This window comes from Tenrec ecaudatus, chromosome 6 (genome assembly GCF_050624435.1).
Source record: "Tenrec ecaudatus isolate mTenEca1 chromosome 6, mTenEca1.hap1, whole genome shotgun sequence".
Lineage (NCBI taxonomy): Eukaryota > Metazoa > Chordata > Mammalia > Afrosoricida > Tenrecidae > Tenrec > Tenrec ecaudatus.
Genome location: NC_134535.1, coordinates 17630510 through 17655273, shown reverse-complemented (window position 1 = coordinate 17655273; position 24764 = coordinate 17630510). Strand labels below are relative to the sequence as shown.

General features: G+C 52.1%; 1 protein-coding gene across 2 annotated transcripts in view; it reads right to left on the bottom strand.

Moving 5' to 3' along the window:
- The window catches only part of SYN3 (synapsin III), a 511043-nt gene that overhangs the window by 468309 nt on the left and 17970 nt on the right, over positions 1 to 24764 (bottom strand). For both annotated transcript variants that reach the window (XM_075552698.1, XM_075552697.1), the window contains exon 2: positions 14942 to 14999. In XM_075552698.1, the coding sequence (XP_075408813.1) occupies positions 14942 to 14999 (58 nt within the window). The remainder of the gene's footprint in view (positions 1 to 14941; positions 15000 to 24764) is intronic.

Genomic DNA, 24764 nt, shown 5'->3' with positions numbered 1-24764 from the left:
GCCCCCTCCTCCCGATGGCAGTGACGAGGGAGAAATCAACGAAGCCCTGTGGCATGCTGCCAGTGTGCCGGGCTCTGCGTTTCTCACGTGGTTAGAGACCGGCTGTTATCATGCATGGTGGAGGACACGGCCGCAGAGCTGTCCCTTTCATGACAACACCCTCATTGGGAACTCTCGTGTCACCCTCTCAACTCCTTGAGAGAAAGGGGATGGAACGGGTCCGACTGAGCTTGGCTTCTATTGTAAAGCAGGGAGTGTCTTGGACAAGCTCCTGGGTGATAGGCAGCAGAGGATCACAATTCATTCTTTCATGTCAGGATCGCCTCTGCTCCCCCAGGACCAAGAGACACAGCCAGACCCTGGGGAGGGTCCAAAGGAAGCCAATTCAAGGCCAAGGTCCTGTGGATGTGTCCGCCCGGCTCCTCTCCTCCAGAGGCTCTGGTCCCGGCAGGCTGGGAGATTCCTTAGACAATCTAATAGATTAGTTTCCCGTTTAGCATAACAGCCAGACAGATTTTTGCGGTGAAGTCATCCAATTCAATTAAAAGGCATCCCCCCCATCCCCGCCCCGCCTGCTGCGAGTTCAGAAGGCTCTTTGACTCGCGCCAGCTTTCATAATAGGTTCCGCCCTGGGATAATTAATAACCCTTGATTCCGACGGAAAAGCAAACTCTTGGATCCAGGGTGGGTGAGCGCAAGTCAGCGGGGGTGGGAGGTGGGGGGAGGGGAGAAGGGAGGTCTCCTGGAAGGGCCAGTGGGGAGGGCTGGTGGGGCCCAGTGGGAACGCCCCTCCTCAGGGCCCCAGGCCAGACCACGGGTGGTGAGGAAGAGGGCAGAGGAGGCAGAAAGAGCCAGGTGCGGCCAAGAAGAAGCTGAAGGTCACAGCCGGGGAAGAGATGGCAGGGCAGGTGGGAATCCTAAAACGACCAGAGCCTCACAAGGCTGGCGATCAGGAGAAAGCTGCAAGTGGGGTGTGGAAAAGGGGCAGCGTGAGTGGCCGGGACAAAGCTGGTAGGTACAAGATACAACTGGCAGTCACTTGTGGCTTGTATGCAGTGCCAGCACACGCACACACGAGGTGGGCTGCCATCCGAAAGGTCGGCAGTTTAAAACCACCAGCCACTCCTCGGGAGCCAGACAGGGCTTTCTACTCCCATAAACAGTTACAAGCGCGGGAACTCACAGGGGCAGTTCCACCTTGTTCTATAGGGGCACTGTGGGTTGGCATGGACTCCATGTCAGTGAGGGTTTTTATCCCTTTCTCCGCCCTCTCCCCCTGACCCCCACCCGCTCACCCATCCCACCGGGATCTGGTTCCATCGCTTCCAGTTTAGAGAAGTAGGATCTTCTCCCATCTTCTCTTCTCTCCCCAGTTACAGGTGTCAGGCATGAGAGCGAGCTTTAAATGATGCAAAGATGATGGTGACAGGTATGTGCAGGCGTTTGCTCAGAGAGGTGAAGTCCTTCCCATGTAGGTGACACACAAGCATGATATCCAAGCACAGGGCGCCTTCTCACCCCCTGGCGCTTCTTCCCTGCCTCCCATCTCGGTCGCATTCCAGCCAGCCGTCCTCTCAAACCACCATCTGTAGATGTGCTTGGGCTAAAAAGTATCCAGTCTGTCCTCACGGCCTCCCGACAAGCTCCACTGCTTACACTGTCTGATGGACTGAATTTTGACCCCTGAATTTTGGCAGGGTGGTCACGAGTTGGGCTACTGCAAGGTCAGGTGTTTGGAACCGCCAGATTCTGGAGAAAGACTCAGTGTGGTAGTTACATAATCTGTTGTCAACTTGAGACTATGAAGAGTGAAGGGGTGGAGTTTAGCTTGTCCATCAGGTTGCAGCTTGATGACCTCATTTGGAGGCTCTAAGGAGATAAAATAGCTCGCTGGAGGCGGGACACATACTCTGTCCCTGTGAGACATTCCTGTTGACAAGTCACATGGAGCTATGCTGAGAGAGCCAGAGCTCTGGAGCTGGAAAAGCCACGTGAAGACTCACACCACCAGCACTGAGATGCTTCTACCACCACTGGATCCACAAGACTTCCCACCCACTGGCCTATGATCTCCCTGCATTCAGTGTCATTGCATGTGTTGCCTGAGTCTAAAGAGGAATTTATAGATTGGTATCAGACATATCAGACTTATGGACTGAATCTGGACTGGGCTGGCATGTGTTCTTAATATACAATTACTCTTTGTATACATCTCTTTCTTATACACATGAGTGTCTCAGGATGTGTGTGTCTACTCAACCCAGACTAACACACTCAGCTTTCTACTCCCATAAACAGTTCCAGTCTAGGAAACCCACAGGGCCAGTTCTTCTCTGTACTGCACAGTGGCTATGAGCCAGCATCGAGGAGATGGCAATGAGTTGGGTTTTCCGTTTTTAAACTTATGCAGAAGTTCTAACCTCTATCTCAGTAAATAGAACACTGTTTGGAAAGAGAGACTTCTCTCCCTTTTGTAAATGAGGCCATTCCAGAGTCGGGTGGGTCCTACACCTAATCCCTTCTGAGGGTGTCTTAGAGAAAAAGCAGAAGACACCCAAAGACACCGATGGTCCTATGATGGTGGCGTGTGTGTTGCTGTGGTGCTGGAGGCTATGTCATTGGTATTTCAAATTGCCAGCAGGGTCACCCAAAGGGAATAGGTTTCAGCAGAGCTCCCAGGCTAAGAACAGACTACAAACTATGGACAGCCCTGAGGAGAATGGGAATCCCAGGACACTCTTGTGCTCATGCAGAATCTGTACATGGACCACAAGGTAGCGGTGCAATAGAACGAGAGCATCCTGCATGATTTAGAACCAGGAAAGGTGTGAATTAGGGTTCTGTCCTTTCACCATCCATAGTCAGTCTTCAAGCTGAGCAAGTCATCAGAGAAGCCGGATTACAGGAGGAAGAATGCGGCATCAGGACTGGAGGAAAGCTTATTAACCACCTTTGATCTGCAGATGACACACCTTTGCTTGCTGAAAGTGAGGAGGACTTGAAGGACTTGCTGGTGAAGGTCAAGGACCGCAGTCTTCAATATGAATTACAACTCAATGTAGACAAGACCAAAATCCCTACAACTGGATCAGTAGGTAACATCATGGCGAACGGAGGAAAGATGGAAGTTGTCAGGGATGTCGTCTTGCTTGCATTCATGATCGATGCTCATGAAGCAGCAATTGGGAGATCAAATCATGCATTGCACAACAAGTGTGCTGCAGAGAACCCCTTGAAAGGGTTGAAGAGCAAGGATGTTACATTGAGGACTAAGGTGTGCTTGGCCCAAGCCATAGCCTCCTGTGCAGGTGAAATTGGAATATAACTAAGGAATTGTGACTGAAGAAGAATCAACGCATTTGAATTATGGTGCTGGCAAAACCTACTGAAAGTACCAGTTACTGCTAATAGAACCAACACACCCGCCTTGGAAGAAGTACAGCCAGGATACTTCTTAGAAGCAAGGATGCTTTGCTTCAAAGAAGCAAAGATTTCATCTCAGAGACTTTGGACATGTGGTCAGGAGAGACCAGTCCCTAGGGAAGGACACTATGCTTGGTAAAGTGGAGGGGCAGCGAAAAAGCAGAAGGCCATCAACAAGATGGACAGACACAGGGCTTCAACTCTGCGCTCAAACATAAGAGCAATTGTGAGGATGAGCAGGGACGGGCAGTGTTGTGTTCTGTTGTGCATGGGGTTGCTATGGGTCAGAGCGGACTCCGAGGCACCTAATGCTGACCAGCCTCCTCAGGAGCTCGGGCAGATGTGCATGAATTGTAGCGGCACATCAGGGTAAACTCCCAACCATGGTCATCAGTGGGCCTTGAACTATGAGCTGGGCTTCTCACTGCAGCCCAATGGGCTTGCTTCCATCCCTATCCCCCCTTCCTTCTCAACACTGAGAACGGTGCTCAGGGAGTGAGGTAGTCAAACCAGGATGTTAGTTAGGGTTTTAGAGAAAACTCAAGAGGAAGGCTCCAATCAGAGCCAAGAAACCAGCCAACTGGCAAAACAGTTCCTGCTGGGTTTAGAATCAGTGGGGGGCTCATCCAGGGGTGGTCTCACTATTCCCCAACCCCACCCTGACGGGACCCCTTCTTTGGCTATGTCAGCTCTGGCTTGGCCCTCTATCCCTGAACTCTCTCTAGGACAGGGATGGGGCACGTCCAGCCCTCAGGCAGGATAAGGCCCTTGAAATCATCAACACCAGTTAACACCACAGGTCTCACCAAAGAGAAGCTGTCCCAGCCATCATGTTATCATTGTGATTGTTGTTCTGACCCGTAGTGACCACATGTACAATGGAGTGAAACACCCCCCTGACCTATGCCATCCTCACGATTGTTCTCATGTTTCTGCTTCTCCCCCGCCCCTCTCCTTGACCAAGCATGATGTCCTTCTCCAGGCACTGGCCTCTCCTGACAACACGTCCAAAGTACGTGAGACGAAGTCCCAACCTCTTCCAAGACAGTTGCTGGTTCTTCTGGCAGTCCGTGGTACTGGCTGTACCCTAGCATCCCACCTGCTGTGTTTATCCCCCCACAGGTGGTTCTTCGATTCAAAAAGAAAGGGACCTCCGTGGAGATCTGTGTGCTTAAAAACGGGAAAAGGGAAAAAAATTCAGAACACAATATCTGAGGTCAGGGTAAGCCAAGACAAAGAACTCTAGCAGGATTGTGTTAACAAAACAAGACACGGTGGATGGGGCGGGGGGTGCACGGGGTGGGGGAAGAGGGGGCGGGATCTGCTGAACTCGGCCATGCACGCCAATATGAAGCTCCGGTGGATTTCAAAAACAAGATCAAGCCCTGGTTAACGTCAGAGCCTTATTGTCCAGCCTGGACAATAAGGAGGATTTCATTCGGGACCGGGTGGAATTCCTTAAAGTGCCCGAAACCCAGCCCAGAGGGTCTTTCTAAACCAGCCTTACGACCCCTAAGGGGCCTTGGTGGAGCAACAATTAAGCACGTGGCTGCTCTCTGAAAGATTGGCACATGAGCACCCCCAGGCCCTCCACGGTAGGCAGACCTGGTCATCTGCTTCCCTAGGGATTACAGTCAAGAAAACCCCAAGAGGCCATTCTCATGGGTCACAGGTCTTGCCAGAGTGAAAAAATGGACTGGCCAGTACCCAACAGCAGCCTACAACCTCTAAGGGGTGATTAGGCAAGACACATCCAAAGGACAGCGGCCCTCTCGCACGCTGAGTGTCCAGGGAAGCGGACTCTGAGATGAACCTGGGTGCAGAAGGCATGTTCATCTCTGGGGACGTTCTGGGAGTCACCACAGGTGGAAGAGGAGGGAGGAGACAGGACTATGCAGAAGGCGGAGCTGGACAGCAGTCTCAGTGGAGGTCACCAACTCCGCAGAGCTTGGAAGCCCAGGTGGCCCTCAGAGGTGTCCCAAATTGGGCTGATGGGGTCCTGTCTTTCTAGGTTGTATTGACCTACCAATGAATGGAGCAAGAGCTGTGCCCTTGGACACGGTGGTCTCCTCACCCTCAGTGCTCTCAGCAGAGTGCTGGAAGCCCAGGGTCATCGGTTCCAACCCAGCAGTTCCAAATGCATGCGATTGGAGCAAGCTCTAAGGGCAGCTGTCTGGTGAACATCACAGTGAAGAACAGGGAGCAACAGAAGGTCCTGGTGCATGTGGACCGGCCCAAAGCTGGACTGCGCCAGTCACTCTATTACCCGTCCACACCTCCCCACTTCTGAATTCCTTCCAGAACGGTGGGGGCTGGGAGCCGAACTCCATTTCTCAGATTCCTTTGCTAACATGGTTCCAGCTCATTTCTACCAACAGGAGGCATGCGTGCCAGATCGGGATTCTAGGAGAAAGTAGCAACTGTCCTGTTTTTCTGGTGTTAATTGCAGAAATGTCACCAGTGACCACAGCAGTGACAGCCTGTTGACGGGAGTTCCAGTGGCTTCCGTGGAAGTGCAGGCCGGTGGCTCCTGTTCAGTGGCAGTCGGGGAGTGGGACATGGGTGGGGGACAACACTCTCAGCAGCAGTAGCGGTGATAGTAATGAACCCAGGACACTGGTGGTGGTTCTGGGTAATAGTAGGTATCCTTTAACACACTTGGAACCAGTCCGCCTTACTCAATACCCTTGTCTTTAAAAGATCAAGAGTGGTTTATGATCTTCTGACCAAACACCATTTACTAAAAGCGAAGGAACAAACATGTCTGTGCTTATTGCACTTAAAACCTCTCTGGAGAGTTGCCCAAGAAATGAGTGATCATGGTGAATGACCTGCATGAGTTTTTAGCAGCCAAAATGCATTGAAGCCTGCCCCTGTGATCTGTGGACAGCAGACAAGTTCTCTCAGTGACACTTGTCTCGGTCTTGTTAGGGTGCCTACCGAGAAAGGGCTCATCAAAAAGCTGGCTGTGGAGGGGCTCTGCTGAACCATTCAATTCAAGGCAGAGAGGTCAGCTCAGGCGGTCATGGCAATTTTGCTTGTTTACTTTGGTGAACATTGAAGGAGACACGAGAAGTTCAACAGTGTTTGTTCTGAAGATGATTTGAGACAGGAGTTCTCAACCTTCCTAATGCCGTGACCCTTTCATACAGTTCCTCTCATTGTGGTGACCCCCCCCTCAGCCATAACATTATTTTCATTGCTACTTCATCACTGTAATTTTGCTACCGTTATGAATTGTGCGACCCCTGTGAAAGGGTTGTTCAACCCCACCCCCAAAGTGGTCTTGATCCCCAGATTCAGAATCGCTGGCTTAAGAGAATGGAAAACTGCACTGGTGAGAAAAAGGCCAGGAAAGTTGTGTAAGGAAATATTTCCCCCCATCATAGCCATGCCCTTTCTCCTTCTTTGAGGGCAGTAAGGGCTGTCCCATAGGAATTTTGTCGGAAAGCTGTGTCCGACCGGGTGTCTAAAGAAACAAATGCAGTGACACTCATCTATGTATAAGAAAGAGCTTTCTTTCAAGAAGTAATTACATATCAAGAAGACACTCCAGCCCAATCCAACTCAAGTCTCTAAGTCCCATGCTAGTCCATAACTCCCTCTTCAGACCACATAGCCACATGCCCGTGACAGAGAATGGTGACCTGGGGGGTGGGGGGGTGGGGGGTGAGGGGATGGTATCAGGAAGCACATAGCCAGTGGGTACAGAGTTGAATAAATCCAGAGCTGGGGAAGGGGGCAGCCAGCTCTCAGGGTCAACTGCAGTGTCCCAGTGAACGGGAAGGTGCAGGGGGCAGAGCGTGAGATCACCTTTGTTCATCTTGCATACGAAAGGCTTTTGACTTCAAGGAGGTATCATCGGGCTGTGACTTGATGGACAGGTTTGACTCCACCCCTAGCCAGGAGGGTCTGGTTGACATCATCTCTAACTACCACCGAAGCCTTACCCCATCCTTACCCCTTCAGACGTTTCATTTCCCAAACTCAAAATAACATGGAGAAGAAACACGCTTTCAGTCCCTCAAGGATGCCCAACTTCCCTTTGACATGGTGTGTTAGTCTGGAGAGACTTGAGAAACAAAGTCACTGACAATCATATATGTGTAAGAGAGAACTTTATATCAAAGAGTAATTGTATATTAAGAAAACATCCCAGTCCAGTCCAGATCAAGTCCATAAGTTTGATGTCAGCCCATATGTCCGATTCAGATTCACACAGCACATGCAAAGATTCTGAATGCAGGAAGATCGCAGACCAGTGGATGGAAAGTCCTATGGATCCAGTGGTGGTGGAAGCATCTCCAGGGTTCTGGCTGCCATCAGTGTGGCTCCATGTGGCTCGTCAACAGAAATGTGTAGCACAGAGAGAGTGTGGTCCTCCTCCCAGGAGAAAAAGAGGAAGTTCCCAGAATCCTCCTGGTGGGTGTTACCTTATGACCTGGTTGGCAGACTACACTCCACCCCTATAACGTATTTATCAAATTGACATAAAAGTATGTAACTACCACACATGGTCTAAGTCCAGAGCCCAGAACTCCTGAGGGCAGGGCAAGAGGGTTACACACGGCTTCAGCGGGGCACAGACCCGGACAGGGGATGTCCAGAACTTTGTTGTCATTGTTCCATAGAGGTTTCTTCAGTGTCAGGGCAACCCTTTCTGACTCACTTTCACGTGTATCTGTTGGTGGCAATAGGATGGGAGAGAGACTTCCCACCACACACCATTTTTACCTTGTCAATTTGGAATAGATTCCCCTTACTTTAAACAAATAGGAAAAAGAAAAACAAAGATTATCATCTCTTGGGGACAAATATTTTCAGTGAAATATACCCCCAAGGGGCCATCCAATTTCTGCCGAAGCAATCAATTCCTGCACGGGTAGTATTACTCCTTCATCGTGTGATGTGACAACTGGTCTCACTGGATTCTAACCAGCCTTGTGTACATGTGTGCACACATGCATACCTGTGTACACGCACCACCACCTCTGTAGAGGCTACAAGTCACATTTTGATAGTGCAGCTTGAAGTGGCATCAAGTGTAGGAGGGATGACACCATTTACTGAGTGCTTCCTAGGGACCACGGAGCTGGGTGGCATAGTGGTTACACGTCGGACTGAGACAGAAAGGTCAGTTCAAAACCATCAGCCGCTCCTCGGGAGAAAGATGGGCTTTCTCCATCTATAAACAGTCAGAAAGTCATGATGAAGGGTGGGCGTGTGCAGTTCTACCCTGTCCTATAGAGTTGCTATGAGTCAGCATTGACTCAATGGCAGTGAGTTTGGTTTTGCTAGGGGTCAGCAACTGTTCTAGACCTTTTGCTTAGATGCAATCATTTAAATCACACTATAAGTCCCTCCTGCCCACAACCCCAAACTCCAAACTCATTGTCACCAAGTCAATTCTGACTCACAGCAACACTATAGGACAATGTAGAGTTGCCTCCTTTGGGTTTCTGAGACCGTAACCCTACAAGAGCAGAAAGCCTCATGGGAGAGCAGCTGGTGGTTTCCAACTGCTATAACTCTTAGAGGGTGGAAGCAATCATTTTCCAGATGAGGATTCTAGTGCTTAGAGATGTTGAAAAATTCAACCCAGCCGGGATAACAGTGGAGATGAGATTCCATCTCCCGTCTTATTGTCCAAGTCAAATCTTAAGGTTGTTTCGCTTCTACTTTTTACATGTGCTTCTGAACTAGGTCTCCGGGGAAACGTGAAGGTGGCATCTGACCCCCTCCAGCTTCACAAGAGGAAGGCAAATCACCCCCATCAGCATCAACTGTCCAAGGTCAAGTCTGCTGAGGTTGAGGGCAGACCTGCCCTCACCTCCATCTTTGCTCACCAATTGTGCCACTGACTGCCCCCCCCCACCCCCAGCACTCTCCATTGCAAGGGCCACACCGAACTCAGAGGACGCTAATGGTGAGGGGGGTTATTGGGGAAGTTAAAAGATTACAAGTCAGGCGAGAAATGCTCAGGATACAGTTGTTAGGCCCAACAGTTTCTTCTCTGCTGTGTCCACAGGCAGGCCTCTCTTGAGTCCGCAGGCTCTTGGTCTGATTGGGAAATGTTTCCAAGCTTTTCTTGCTCACTGCCATCCAGCAGATGCTGACTCATAGCGACGCTAACAGAGACTGCTGACCTTGTGGGTCACAGCCCAATGCATAACCACTCCGCCCATCACAAGGGCTCCTCTAACTCTTCTAGACTGGCCAGTAAATGCCCAAAAGGTGTCACTCCGCTATAAATCTTAAGGTCAGCAAACCCAGCTCCCCCAATTAGTGTCCAGAGGCATCCTACTCCGTCCACATACCGGCCTCCTACCCAAAGGCACTCAGCTTTACTCTCTCTGTGGGATGGATAGGAAGTCCACCCCCTCCGTCTCCCACTCTGCCTCCTAGTTCTGCCGCCACTGGGGTTGCAGCTATCTCCCTGAATGAGGTCCAACAAGCTCAACACCTGCCTCTCCTCTTTTGCTGGTGACTCCAGTTCACAATCACTCACAGCTGAATCATATAATCCGACAAGTACCCTTTCCCGCCTCCTCCAGCTACACAAGAGGAAGGCAAGTCACCACCATCAGCCTAACCTGTCAGGAAGATGCAGGTCATTTGGTGGGAGCCACAGAAGCTATTTGAAGCTAGAAGAGTCAGTGGTAAGTAGTTCATTGCGTTATAGTCGCCTCTGTTGTGAAGAGGGCCTGTTACTGCATTCCCATTCAACTTCGTCCCGTAAAACTGATGTCGATGACTGTCTCTCTTTCACAGCGTCAAGTCATCAGCAAGTGTCACTCCAGAGATCCCTATGAAGGAGGCTTATAGAGTATAACAAAGCCAGGGAAGAGCCTTGCAGCGAGTCATCTCAAACGCCTTCCGTAAGGCATATCTCTAACTAGAGCTAATGCTCAGGCTGATACCTAGTCCGCTGGACTGAATTAACCTTCAATTTCCCTTTCTGTGTCCTGATAACTGTTTCTTTAACTTTTATAGCATCTTTATGGTCCCCATAGATGGCCAAGGGCCATTCTAGAAAGAAAGGTGCCACAAGGCCTTGAGAGTTGAACATATTTTAAGGGGGGGGTGGGGATCTCATCTTTGCTTCCCGAAGGCATTTGTTGAGAAAACACATAAAGGCCAAGAAGATGAACAGGCTTCTCCCCAACACCTTCCCTCGGATCGACACGCACATCTCCCTAACCCAATCCCTGTGACATGATCACACAGTGACCGGGGCTCAGAGAAAGCGAGTCAGGTTTCCAGCACGTGCCGATGGACTCTCCGCTCCTAGAAACCCCGTGGGTGTTGCAGAGCTGCCCTGTGGGTTTCCCCGGCCGTCATCTTTCAGGGAAGGGGGCCTGGTAGTGCTGTGTGCTAGGCATCAGGCTGCTGATGGCAAGGATGGCGGTTCAAGCCCACCAGCTGCTCTTTGGGGAAACGATTTGACTGCACCGGTAAAGATTTACAAGTGTGGGAACTCATCCTTCGGAGTCAGGATTGACTTAATAACGGCAGGCTTGGTGTTTGGGAAACGACATGAGTCGATGACCAGGTTTTCCTCGAGTGGGTTCAAACTGCTAGCCTCTTGGTTTGGAGCCTAGCTCTTCACCACTGCACAAGCAGAGACCCTTCAAAGGGAGATCCTGGCATATGTCCATCCGTGGCAAATCCAGCATGGGACTGGGAGTTGTTCAAACTCGGGGTCTACACCTCCTCTGCCTTTCTCTCCACCTGCTGAAACAAGGCAGTATCCCTTACGTTTTTGTACCTCCATTATCGCCAAGAACAAGATTGACATAGAATGTAATCCCGCTGTTGTCCTTTGTAGGAGAGACGAATGCAGCCCGAGGCTCTAGCTCCTTAACATTAATCCATTCATCAACCTCATTGCTTAGCCCCACCGAGGGGTGATGTGTGCCTGTGGAGAAAAAGACCTTTTGCCTTGAACTTTAACATGCCAACATCCCTGGTCAGATCCACTCACTCTTCTATGGCTCTGCTGTGAGACCTCCCATCCCACTCCTGCAGAGCCACCAGGGCATGCTGGGTAAAGGAACACAAAATGATGCAGTCCCCCACGCCCTGACCTCTCCAGGGTTTCTTGATTCCTAACTCTAGAAGGGTTGAGGCCAGCAGTTTTCTGATCTGGGAATGGAGAGGAGGGAGACGGTAGAGAGACGTCAGGGGAGGCTTTCTCTGGGCGAACGAAATGCCAGCCCCAATTCGTTCGCTATGAACAACCGAACCCAGACAGGGCAATGATCTGGTAAATTGGCACGTGGTTGGGACACAGGCTCCTTAAACATGAGTCTGGCTTGGACCAAACCGTGGCTTCCGTCCTCAGACTTCTCCCCAGTGCCAGGGCTGCTTCTGTGAACCACCCATTCATCCAGCTGGGCAAAAGATTCAGACTCCACGTGGGTGTGGGAAGACATGTCTTGGTGGGAGAAGTGCCACCCAAATGACCTGCTAATTGGTCTCCTGGCCGATGCACCTCCCAGCTTCCTTAGGGAGGGATGCCTGGAAATCAGGATGGCTCTCGGTTAGCCAAGACTCTTCCAGATGTTGCCGAGTGTTCCCAGAGTTCCGGGTGGATTATTCCTAGGACAAGGCACACTCCTGTTCCTGCTCATCGAGGCTGCATGTCCACACGTTGAGCCAGTGGCAGGGCCGAGATAAAAGGGGGAACCTACAGCCTGGCTTGGGGCTTGCCACCAGAGTGGGGTCGAGGCAAGGTGAGCTCAGCTAGCAGCTTAGAATTTACCAGATGGCTTACAGGAAACCCAGATTTGTGAGTGGAGAGGAAAGAGGAATGATTTCTCACCCTTGGAAACTGATGAGCAGGCTAGAGTCTGTGGAATGTCTGAGTGATTCACTTCCCAAATGTGCATTCTCCTTCCACTGTGCCCCAGGCCTTGTGCTACTTAACAGGGTGCGATCCAAAAGCCACAGCCCTGGCCCGTGTACAGGCAAGACCAATGATACCCATCTCCGACAATCTGGTGAAGAACTCAGGCAAGGGCTAGGACGGAAACGGTGAGGCATCGGGAACAGGAACACCCAGGATACCCGATGGAGATCACGCTGGAGGTGCTCAGACAGGGCGTCTTGGAGAGGAGCGGGCTTTAAAGCGTAGCTTTTAAAGGATCCAGTTGGCTTCTAGTTCAGACTCGCCTCTGGTTTGGGGCTGAAGGATAAATTGGATGTGGGACAAAGTGGAGTGTGGGACTGCATACTGGATGTGAGCTCACAGTGCGGGTAGAGGAAGGTAGAAAGACTGAGGAGAGAGAACGTGAAGTCAACAACATTTGGGAACAGAACGGGGATTGGGGCAGGGGGCGAAGGAAGCCTCCAAGACACCGGGCAGAAGTCTGAAGTGAAAGGAGGTGGAGGGCCTCTTCCCTGAGAGAGGACGCTGGAGGGAGGGGGGAGGCAGGAGTGGGCTGGGACAAGGGGGGGCTCTTGATCCCACCTTGGACTCCATCAGCCACACCACACTGTCTTCCCTGTACTTCCCAGTCCCCTTGCCATTGCTTATGTGACTTCGCTCACATGAGCTCCAGGCCTCCATCCCGGCTTATCAGGGCTCTTCCCGACTCTTGGAGCCACCCAGCACTCCTAATCGTGGGTCCAGTATGGACCCCACCCATACTGGAGTTCCAGAAAGACTTCCTTTACCTTCCTCGCATGGCTTACATCCTCATCCCCCACACATTAGCTAGCTAGCATCGTAGACGCTTGGCAAATATTTGGTAGGCAAATGCAAATAACCTTCTCTTTGCTGTGGAAGGAAAACCAATAGACATTGGGTTGGCTTGAAAGCCACAGGATCCCATTTAAATTCACATGGGAGGCGTTTTGATCTTAAGTCCACGCCGTGCGATGCTCAGAAGACCTTTCTGGGCTTCCGGCACACCAGCGTCTCAAAGCTGAGCAGAGTGCAGATGTCAGGGGAGTGGCAACCACCGCTTTTTATTTCATTTTTAATAGAACTTCCCAATTCATCTCATCTCAGGGCCTGGTCAATTTTATTAACTATTTGCCTCCGATGATAATGATGGTGATACTAAACAGATAATGCTTACGAAGTGCCTGGTATGTATTAGGCATTCAAAGTATTGCTCATAGATTAACTACTTTGTGCCTCAAAATAATTTAGTAACATTGGTGCTATAGGTACCCCGATTATACCAAGGAGGAATGGGAGCTGCAGAGAGCTCAAGCTCACACAACCAAGGTGTGGTCGTTACATCATTTCACGTGAACTTGATAAAGTGAAGGGTGGAGGTTAGCCTGTCATTCAGGTCACAGCCTGATGATGCCTCCTGGTGGACACGGCCTTCTCCTGAGGATTCTGGGAACTTCCCCTCTTTCTCCTTGGCAGTGGGCCACACTCTCTCTAGGCTTCACCTTTCTGTTGACAAGCCACATGGAGCCATGCCGATGACAACCAGAGCCCTGGAGATATGTCCACCACCACTGGATCCACAAGACTTTTCACCCACCAGCCTGTGTTCTTCCTGCATTCAGAATCATTGCGAGTGGCTCTGTGAGTCTAACGAGGAATTTATGGACTAGTGTCAGACATGGGTTAATAGCAGACTAATGAACTTGATCTGGACCACGCTGGGATGTTTTCTCAATATACAATTGCTCTTTGCTATAAAGCTCTTTCTTACACCCATATGAGTGTCTCTGGATTTGTTTCTCTAGTCAACCCAGCCTAACAAGGGCACTCCGTTCCTAAGGGATTTTAATTTATAGTCAGACTCCAGAGCCCTCGTGCTGGCATGTAATATAATCCTAAGACTTAGAAAAGGCCATGGCATAGCAGAGGTCTTCAGCAATTGCTCACAAAATCAATAGGAGGGTCCCGAGATCTGGAGCAAGGAGACCATCAGTTCTAGACCTTGATCTGAAGCCACTGGCTTGCTGTGCAGTCTTGAACAAGTTCATGTTTCTCGAGGGTCCTGGAGATTGACACTACGAGCATCAACAAGATCTCGTGCTTTAATCTCTTTGGAACCTTGGCCTTTCGACAACAGTAACCATGCAAGACGAGTGAGGCGTGGAGAAACACAAGCAACCACTCAACACCTAGGAAAGGAGGAATCCAGGATTCAACTCCATGAGGCTCCCAAACTCCAGTCCTTAGCCCCGAGGAGCTGCCCCAGGGAGCCTAAGAAAAGGCAAACGGGACAGGACAGACAGACCCTCCAGCCCCCAAGCCTATAGTCATTAGAACATCTCTACATATATTTTGTCGACTGGGATCCAACTTGAGATTTCCTTTGAATAAAGGTTTTGTTGCTAAAACCAACCAAACAAAAAACAACCAAAAAAGCTTGCAAACCATCAAAGTCAAAGAAATCTGGAAATGGATGAGACCGCTGGATATGGGAAGGAGGCGCTGGACCGGGATCTCTCTGGTCATCTGAGCTCAGGATACTCACTTAGGCTAAGAGCCACGTTTAGTCCCAGAGAAGGTGGTGTGAAGAGCATGCAGACTTCCACCTACCTGCTCCACTCGGATCTCAACCTCTCCATTCACCTTCTTCCCGTGAAAATACTTGGCCCTGCGAAGGAGAGGAAGGCATGTCCTGAGTCAGGATACAGAATGGTTTATGCTTTGTCCCCTTCTCCCCAAGGCTGGACCCTTGCAGGTGCATACCCAGACACATTCTCTACCTTCCCTCTTCCTTCTTGAAAGATTTGTCTCCTTTATAAGCTGAGCATGGCACAGAAGATGAAGAAATCAGGCAAGAGTTTAAAGAGTCCCGCTCTGGCTCCACCAAGTCACTTTCCTTCCTGTGTCTCAGCTTTATCCTACACAAAGTGAAGATATTTTTCCCATCTCTATCTAGTTCTGTGGAGCCCAGTGGTGTAGTGATTACTGGTTGGGCTGTGATGCACAAGGTCGGCAGTTCAAAACCACCTGCTCCTCCGTGGAAAAATGATGGGACTTGCTACTCTAATAAAGAAGTACAATCTTGGAAACTCATGCGGGCAGTTGCATCCTGCCCGATAGCATCACGGTGAGTCAGAACTGACTCGATGGCAGTGAGTTTGTTTCTTTCATATATGTATTTCTGAAGGTTATTTTAATAAATTCCACTGCCATTGGTGGGTTCTGATTCATTGGTATCAGGTGTCATAGAGTCAGTTCCAACCCAGAGTGACCCTGCGCACAACAGAAGGAAACACTGCCCGGTCCCGTGCCACCCCTACAACGTTCCTGTGCCTGAACCCACTGAAACAGACACTAGGTCCGTCCATCTCCTCAAGGGCTTTCCGCTCCTTCGCTGCCCCTCTGCTTGACCAGGCATGATGACCAGGGACTGCAGAAGGTCTCTCTGGACAACATGTCCAAAGTATGTACGAAGAAGTCTTGCCATCCTTGTCTCTGAGGAGCACTCTGGCCTTACTTCTTCCCAGGCAGATTTGCCTGTCCTTTTAGCGGTCACGGGTACTTTCAGTCATCTTCTCCAGCCCGGCAATTCCAATGCAAGGCTCGCTGTAAGTCAGCATCGACTCAACGGCAGTGAGGGAGGGAGAGACAGCCCACCATCCAGATGGTCCCCACCCCTGCACTAAACTAAGGCACTGTTCCTTGAAGTCAGCAACAGTGTTGCCTTTATCATTCACCGCCAGTTAGCAGCTATTGAATGAATGAAGAAATGAAGATATGCGTGGGAGCAAAACACCAACGGAGGGTTTACTCTACTCCGCAAATGGTGCCAGCAGCCTTCACCAATCGCCTTTCTCATCCAACGATCATAGCCACCGCAAGGTAGTTCATCAGCACCAGCCGGTGGACCAGGAAACCGAATACCGAAATCCAGAGACCCAATACTGTAAGTGACTTGAATCCAGGCCTTCTAATTCCAAACCTGGGTTTTTGTTCAATCCCGACCAATACGTGTATATATGTTGTTTAATCCTGACCAATACATGTATGTATATGTGTGTGTGTGTGTGTGTGTGTGTGTGTATCCGCTGAGATTGGTTTACTCCTTCTAATTCCAAACCTGGGCTTATTTTCAATGCTGATTATATATATATATATATATATATATATATATATATATATATATATATATATATATATATATATATATATATATATGAACTGAGGCTAAGAGACAGATGGTGGTTGTGTATCCCCTGCCCAAGTCCTTAAATGTGATAGCACTTTCAATAAGGCATGTTGCCCGCCTTCTGGGGCAGACACAACTCCATAATGACCTGGGCGGGGTATGGGGGGGCACAAGATGTCAACTTCTTAAAGTACTTAGAGCTTCCACTGGCAGCACGGGCCCTCATTTGTGGTAAAATTACCTAATTCTCCTCCTGCCGCCTCTCTACCTGGTGGCACGGGGGCCTCCCGGGCAGTAAGTGGACAGCCTCGCCCACTTGTCCATTTGCTAATCCTTGGGAGGACCGGCCCAGAAACAGAGAATTCAGGCCCTGGAATTTGCCCCTGGTTCATCTCATCAGGAGGTTCGGGAGCCCTGGGTGGCCACAGCATGACCTACAAGGTCCATTGGCAAGGTCCTGGTGATCCCCCTGCTTGCCAGCAGAAAGGTAGCTAGCGAGGGTCCGGGTAGGTCTCCAGCAAGAGTCTCTCAAGTTTGGCTTCCATGGTGAAACCTAGGTGGGCCTGGGATTCGCTCTCGGGATGCTAGATACTCATCGAATGCCACTGCGGTACCGGGAAGAAGGACATACATCTGGCCTCACCCTGGTTCTCAGCTAAGGAAAGGTACTGTGTGCCCTGGCACTCCTATTTGTGGAGTGGTGATGTCTCACCTAGATGGCCAGGTGCTGGGGAGACAGCCTGGTGGTGTCCTGAGGTCACAAAGAGTGACGCAGTCAGGGCACATGCCTCTGTGAAACCCAAGCTCCCTCACTGGCTCTCCCTCACTGGCGCTCCCTCACTGTGCAGCCTTGGGCAAGTCGCTCAATCCCCAAGTCTGTGGAATGGGGCTTATCAATAGGACTAGCAGCTACTTCACACAGCCCCTGGGGATGGGAGGGGGGTTTTAATGAGATAAGACCCCTAAAGCACTTTGCACCATTCCTGGAATACGAGTACCCCACACGGGAGCCACAAAAAGAACTAGGTCGTGCCGACGCTGGGCCTTCATGTAGTGGAAACCCACAAGTCCACCAAATGTAATCTTATCTCCTGGGAGATTATCAAATACTATTAGGATTCCTCTTACATGGGGGCTGCCAACCACAAGGTCATCTGTTTGAAACCACCTGCCGCTCAGACAGGGAAAGATGAGGCTTTTTACTCCCATAGAGAGTTCTCACTGCCATCAAGTCAACGCTGACTCATAGCCACCCCTGTGGGTCTCTGAGGCTGTAACTGTTGACGGGAGTAGAAAGCCCCCAGTCCCTCTCCTCAGGAGCTGCTGGTGATTTTGAACTGCCGACCATGTGGATCACAGCCCAACGGGGAGCCACTAACTACACCACAGTCATGGAAACCCACAGGGGCAGTTCTGCTGTGTCCCATAAGGTCACTGTGAGTCAGAAGTGGCAGTGAGTTAGGTTTTTAGTTTGCGTTGACCCATTCCATCCTGGACCCCAGGTGGAGGAAGTGGCAGATGCTGGTCATGATAAAAGGCAACATTGATGTGTACAACCTGTACGCCCTGACACCTCTCCCCCCACCCCTACACATGACCCTTGTGTCAACCATGAGACAGCCAAGAACAGGGCATAGTCCTCACATGTTCTAGGGGCAGCAGAGTGGGATCCCTCACTTTAGGTTCATAGTAGATCCCAGGGTCCTTCCTGACCTGCTGGTCAGTGGCCTGCTCCCACCGCTGTCTGCCAATCAGTGTCATGGGCACATCTCACTCCCTGCCATTGCCCATGCACACCAGACAATTTGCTTCTGGGTCTTTGCATGGGCCGTTCTCCTGGCCTGGGGGCTTTCCTGCTCTGGCTTGCCATGTCACCTCCTCCTTCTCTCATTCCAGGATGCTCACGTGTGTCCCCTCAGTCAGCATCCTCCTTGGAATTCCCACAGGATGCAGGATTTTTCCTCAGCACATGCCTTGTAACTGTGCCGGATACTGCATCTCAGTTCTCACTGTATCTCCAGCACCCAACACCCAGTGGGATTAGGCCACAGGCTGCCTAGTAGAGGCCCTGTGGGAGCTCTTCCTTGAGATGCTCTGCTACCATCTACTGGTAGGTTGTTGTACTACATGTCCACGTCTAAGCTAAGGACTAGTGTGTGTGTGTGTGTGTGTGTGTGTGTGTGTGTGTGTGTGTGTGTGTGTGGTGTGTGTGTGTGCGTGCAGGGGTATGGGGCGGGTCTAAGCTAAGGACTAGTGTGTGTGTGTGTGTGTGTGTGTGTGTGTGTGTGTGTGTGTGTGTGTCAGGGTGCAGGGGGTATGGGGCGGCCTGTGCATGCAGCGTCCTTCCAATCTGCACTCCCAGCAGCCTCTAGCTGATTCTAACCCAGAACCCAGCGTTCTCTGCACTACCAATCCCACCCACGTTGCCCTGATCTTGGCCTTGGGAATTACCTTCCCAGGGGAATGGCTTGTTTTCCTGGGGTTCAGGGATGTTCCCGGCAGGCAGACGCCTGTGACTGCTGAGGGTCAGGTGTCCACCCCCCACCCCCCGCCTAGTCGGCCCTCAGAAGTCTGTCTCCTGACAGGCCACACAGACTGTGCCCTCCTTGCCGGGGCTCATTCAGGCCTCAGAGCGGGTCTGGCTGGCAGAGGGCATGGGAGGGATGGCCTGGAATGCTAGATGCCTTGGGGGTTGGGGTGTCTGCCCCTGTAGCTGACCGAATGACCTCAGGCAAACCAGATGAGCCCACAGTGCACTGGCACTCTGTCTCCCATCCAAGGGCCTTTGGAGAGCTGTAATAAATGTAGTCTCCGAGTGGGAGCCCTGAATACCCCAGGCAATCCATCAAGCCCTCAGCCTCAGGAAGCTTCTAGCTCCATGGATGGCCCCAAACTTGACCGCCACATCAGAGGAGAATCTCACAAAGCCAGCCCTGCCTGCCCTGTGGGCCAGCAATCCCCTGTTTGCGGGCCAGGACGTGGTGGGTGAGGGAGCTGGGTGAGCCACAGTTCAGTTCTAGCAAGGAAGAATCGTGAGCCAAAGGAGCACTGACCAGACCCCCCGTGGTCTTCAGTCACCTGGCGCGGCCGGACCAAAGGTCACAAGTGCCCGACTGACCAGAAACGCATCACCCCTCAGTGTGGGAGGAGCTCCAGGGAAGGGCCCTTCCATGTCAGTAGCCACCAGTGTCCCTCGGCTGAGGGACTGCCCCTCACATGGTGGCTGTCCCCCCGCCCCAACAGTCTCTGCCAAGACCCACCTGAGTACACCATGGTGCTTATTCTGCTCCTGTTTTAGAGGCTGCCACTGGGGAAGGGGAAGGTTTAGGACCCCCCCCCCTGCTTTTCCGGAATTGCCTCATTTGCATCACAAAGCCCTTCTTTTCCAACAGGGGTCACATTACGGGTCCAGGGGTCTGGGCATCCTATGCACCACTTGGGGTGGTCAGGGGCAGGGGGTGGTGGCAGGGACAATTCAATCCGCAGCTGCCTGTGTGCACACAGCGGCCTTCTAACAAGTCTATCTGGGACACAAAGCCAACGTGGCTGAGCGGTGGCAATGGCCGTCCCAGGCAGGAGGGATGCAGGCTGCTCTGTCTCCAGCCCCGCTCTCTTGTCACAGGGTGGCTCCTGGGGGGAGGTGGCTGTGGACTGCGGACAGTGGGATGAAACACTGCCTGGTGGCAGCACCAGCCTCACCATTGCCAGCATGTCCTGGCCCCTTACCACAGCCACTGTGCCAGTCCATCCCTTCAAGGGGTCTCCCTCACCCTCACTGGCTGGAGACTTCACCCAACATGCCGACCTCAGGTAGCGACTGGTCCTTCTAGCCAGAGGTGCAAAGCAAATGAGTTGGACGCTGTGTTGCCGTGAGCCATCACCAGGTTTGCATGGGCTAACATCTGAAGTAGGGCCCTAGGCCAGTCTGCCTTACTGGTCCGGAAGCTCCACTGAAACCCGTCTCCCCTGGATGAACCTGCTGCCCAAGCCACCGTGGTGGAAAGATTGACCATGGCAATTGGGAAGGGTGGAGAAGAAAAAAAATCAGAGATTTCCAGTTTCTGGTGGAACATGTTGGTTTCCCACCTGTGACCTGCAGTTAAGGGGTAGCAGGGGTGACATGACCACACATCTGATTGCTGGGTACAAGGACACCAGGGGCTTCCCAGGACAGAAAGAGAAGTCACAGGTCACGCCGTGTGGATTCTAGCCTCCCCACGTACTCCTAAGAGATGGTGATCCCCCGTCCCACTGCCGGCCAGGGGAATTCTGCAGGAAGGCCAGTCACGGGCATCTCCTAGAAAGACGCGTTGTTGCTGCAGCTGCTGTATGGTTCTCAGTGACCGCTGAGTCACCCACGACTCGGGGCCGCTCCCTGCACAACAAAATAAATGCCTCCTATCCAGTGCTTAGAGTCTGAGGACCCAAGTACCGAAGACAACATAGTTCCTGACCTCCAAGGGCTTACTATGTGGCCCATGGACAATGGCACTGGGGACCATTAAGCACAAAGGTTCAGATCAGCCCAGGGAAGGACATCCAACCCAATCTGAGCGTACTGGACGCTCCCTTGAGGAAGTACCCTAGTTCATCCATCAATGCATCCAATCGTAGGTACAATATAAGGGAAAGACACCCACAAGGGCAAAGGGAGCAGGGTTGGCATTCTGGGGACCCAGGAGAGCGGTGCATTTTCTGTGGGAATTGTCCCTAAAGGTTCGGTGGAAACAAGCAATGGCCATGGAGTAGACGGCCTGGGCCTGGGCAGACAGCTCTAGTACCATCGGGCCGCGTGGTTCTGGATCAGCCTTTGCTTGCTCCTCTGGAGAATGGGGATAAGAACACCTCCACTTAGCATCGTTGGCAGGCTTAAAGGAGGACACAGACCTGGAGGGCTTCTGGGAACGGAGTGGGGCCGGGCTGTACCTTCCCAGCAACGAGGAGGATGGACTCCGTCAGTGGCAGTGGCAGACCTGGGGTCCTGTCCAGGCTCAGTTGTTTCTTTCCTGAAAGCTGTCTCAGCCAAATGCCCACCCTCGTGACCCTGTGTCTTCACGACTATGAATAAAGACGCATCTGTCTCCGCTGGAGGAACCCCATCAATAACAGCCCTGCCATCTGGCAGGTGCTTACCCCGTGTTTGTTCCTCCTCTGTCCGCCAACAGGACGGGTGGAGGGCTGAGGTCAGCCGGGTGTATCCCTGGGGAAGCGAAGGGTCATTTCCTCTCCCCAGGGGAGGAAGGCAGCAGCCTCGGCCTTGCTCCCAATGGCACGCCTGCTTGGTGCCTAGCGAGGTGGAAGCCTGCCCATCTGTTCCCGGAGCGTTCTCCTTCCTTCCCAGAATAGGTCTTGGGGGTAAACAAAGTCACCAGCTCCCTAATCGCTGTGGCTTCAGAAGACGAGATAGAATGTCATCTCCCAGTCCCTACCTGTCTTTTCCCCGAGCCACAGCAGGGTCCCCTCATTTCCACAGGCAGCTGGAAGTCCACATCCCAGCAGCTCCCTAAGAGCCAGACCCAGCAGACTGCTCCGTACACGTTTAGACAGCAGAGACCTTCCCTTCACGGAGATGGCTTACAGTCTGCTGCGAGCAAGCCCAGTCTGGAGACATGTCCCTGGGAGGCAGTACACTAAGCCTCGCCACCCTTGCCTCTGAAGGGCATTCTGTCCGTACTTCTCCCGAGACAGATCTATTTGTTCTTCTGGCAGCCCGTGGTCATTTCAGGATGCTTTGCCAGCACCATTGTTCAAACGCATCAGGTTTGCTTCGGTCTTCCTTATTCGGTGTCTCACTCTCACCTACCTGGGAAAGCACTTTGGCGTGGCCAGGTGCATCTCAGTCTTCAAAGTCACATCTTCGATGTTCAACATTTTAAAGAGGTCTTACGTAGCAGATTCACCTAATGTGATGCATCTTCCTCGGTCGTGTTTCGAGGGCTTGCCAACCCGTTGGGGCTCCTTTCCTGCCCCTATCTCTGACAAGGTTCGCTTCTATTCATTAGGTTTTCAGTAGCTGACAGTGATTCCATGTTCTCCATGGGATGCTCAGGGGGCGAATTCCTCCGAAGTGGGCAGCCTCCTCCTTCTTGGTAGTCAGTTCTTGATCTAGAAGCTCTACTGAAACCTGGCCACTTGGGTGACACGTCTGGTACCTGAAACCCCAGTGACATCGTCTCCAGCATCACAGCAGTACACGAGCCACCACACGTATGGAGGAGTGGCCAGGCAGGGTGGTGGGCTCTAGCAATTGCACTGAACACAACAGACGGCCTGCCACTCTGCCACTTCCTATGTGGCAGGGCCAGAAGTGGAACTAGACTTAATATGCCTGTCCTGATGTCTGTCTTCTTTATCAGACATTGCAAACTGGTTGTCCTCATGAAGGCCAAAGGCTGATTTTGTTAGGCTTAAACTATCTGCTTTACATTGTAAGCCGGGAGATACACCCTTAAAACCCAGCTCCCAGGCTTCCCTCGGGAGTCAGTAGCCTTGGCCACACTGGGCTCTTCACCTTGCTTTGTAAAAATGAATTGTGTGGCATGCAGCTGCTGCTTTCCACAGGCCCAGCCATTCATGTGCCCCATGCCCACTGTTCCCGGTCACCCTTCTGTAAACCAAGACCGAGCGGCATAGAGCACTTGCCGTACAGCCGCAGCTGTGGTGTTTCCTTATAGCACAGGGCTAATCCACTGGGCCTGTGTCTTTCCTGCCCTCTGCCCTTTTGCTCACTGACCAGCTTGACTCCTGGGAACTGTGGCACAGGCGCCTGCTCACTTCTCGAGGCCCGTTCCGAAGACAGCAATTTGCTCTGTACAAATCTCCAGGACCCCCACAGTGGCCATTCAGCGATAAAATCCTCACCTCCCCTGCAGGAGAGCTCGGTTTGGTTTGAGCCAATCCCTTCCATGCACAGCCAGCTGAGCATGCTGCTGAGCAATGTCCAGTGGAGCTTCCAGACCGAGATGGACTAGGAAGAAAGGCCTGACTAGCTACTTCCAAACACCAGCTGATGGGACCACGATGGATCACAAGGGTCTGAAGTGCAGCAGATCGTGGGATTGGCACAGGACCGGGCAACACTGACCTCCACTGTGCAGAGGGCCACGGTAAGTAGGGGCCCCGGCTCCACGGCCGCTCAGAACCACAGGCCCTCCTACAGGGAAAGTGTGGGTGATGAGGGCAGGACACACAAAGCACCATCTCCTGCCTGCCTCCCTTCATTAAGAAAGCCACCCATGCGGGGCAGCCTTCTGCCGGCCCTGGGGCCTCACAGCCAGCGGAGGCTCAGAGAGGAGACGTCTGTACTAGGGCTGCCATCTGCCCAGAGACCTGCGCACACACATCCTCCCCACTCCACGAGGGCAAGGCTGTGATGCGGGTCAGAGGGAACCTGGGAATAGCTATTTCTCAAGCTATCCTCAGGGCGTCTGAGGGACTCCTTCTCAAAAAGGCCACTCCTAACCCCAGGCCTGAGAGCCATACTTTGGAGGATGGGGCAAAACGCGCTCACACAACAGCTCAAAGCCTCAGGAGAAAGCCAAGCAGGGAGTGAGAAGCCCCAGGGGCAATGTCAGAAAGGAGGCAGTCAAGGCCGGGGGTCCCGAGATGCTTTCAGGGGCCCACAGCCAGATCCCGTGCCGGTCTGACCTCCTTCTATGTTCTGTGCCCAAACTGACCTTGAACATCTGCAAGGGGTGGGGAGCTCACCCCCTCTCCAGGTGGCTGGCTTGCGCTTTAAATGGTTCTACCACTTAGACAGCGTTTCTGTCCACCGAGCCCCCAGGTTGTTCCCTGTCATCGGCCTCAGGTCTATCGACCAGGTTCCCTATGAAACAGGTGCTCTAGCTTGGTGGCTCCCAGAGTCGGCTTTGCAGCATAGTCAAAGATGCCGCTCTCTAAGACTCATGCTGGATACGCGGATTCAGAACTTCTGGGGCCTGTATTCCTTTCCTAGTGCTGCCCACCCAGAGCCCCGCAGCCTGAGCGGCTCATGACTATGGGGTCTCATAGTTCTAGACGTTGAAAGTCCCAATGCAGAGCATTGGCAGGGCCACGCTAGCTCCCAAGTCTCTAAGGACCGATCCCCCGTCTCTCCCAGCTTGTCAATGCCCCGGTGCTCTTGGGCTTGCGACAGCATAGCTCTGATCTCTGTCCCTCTCTTTGTGTGGCTGACCCCCACCCTGCATGGCGGGGTCTCCTCTCCTTATAAGGGGACTGATCCTATTGGATGAAGGCCCACTCTGT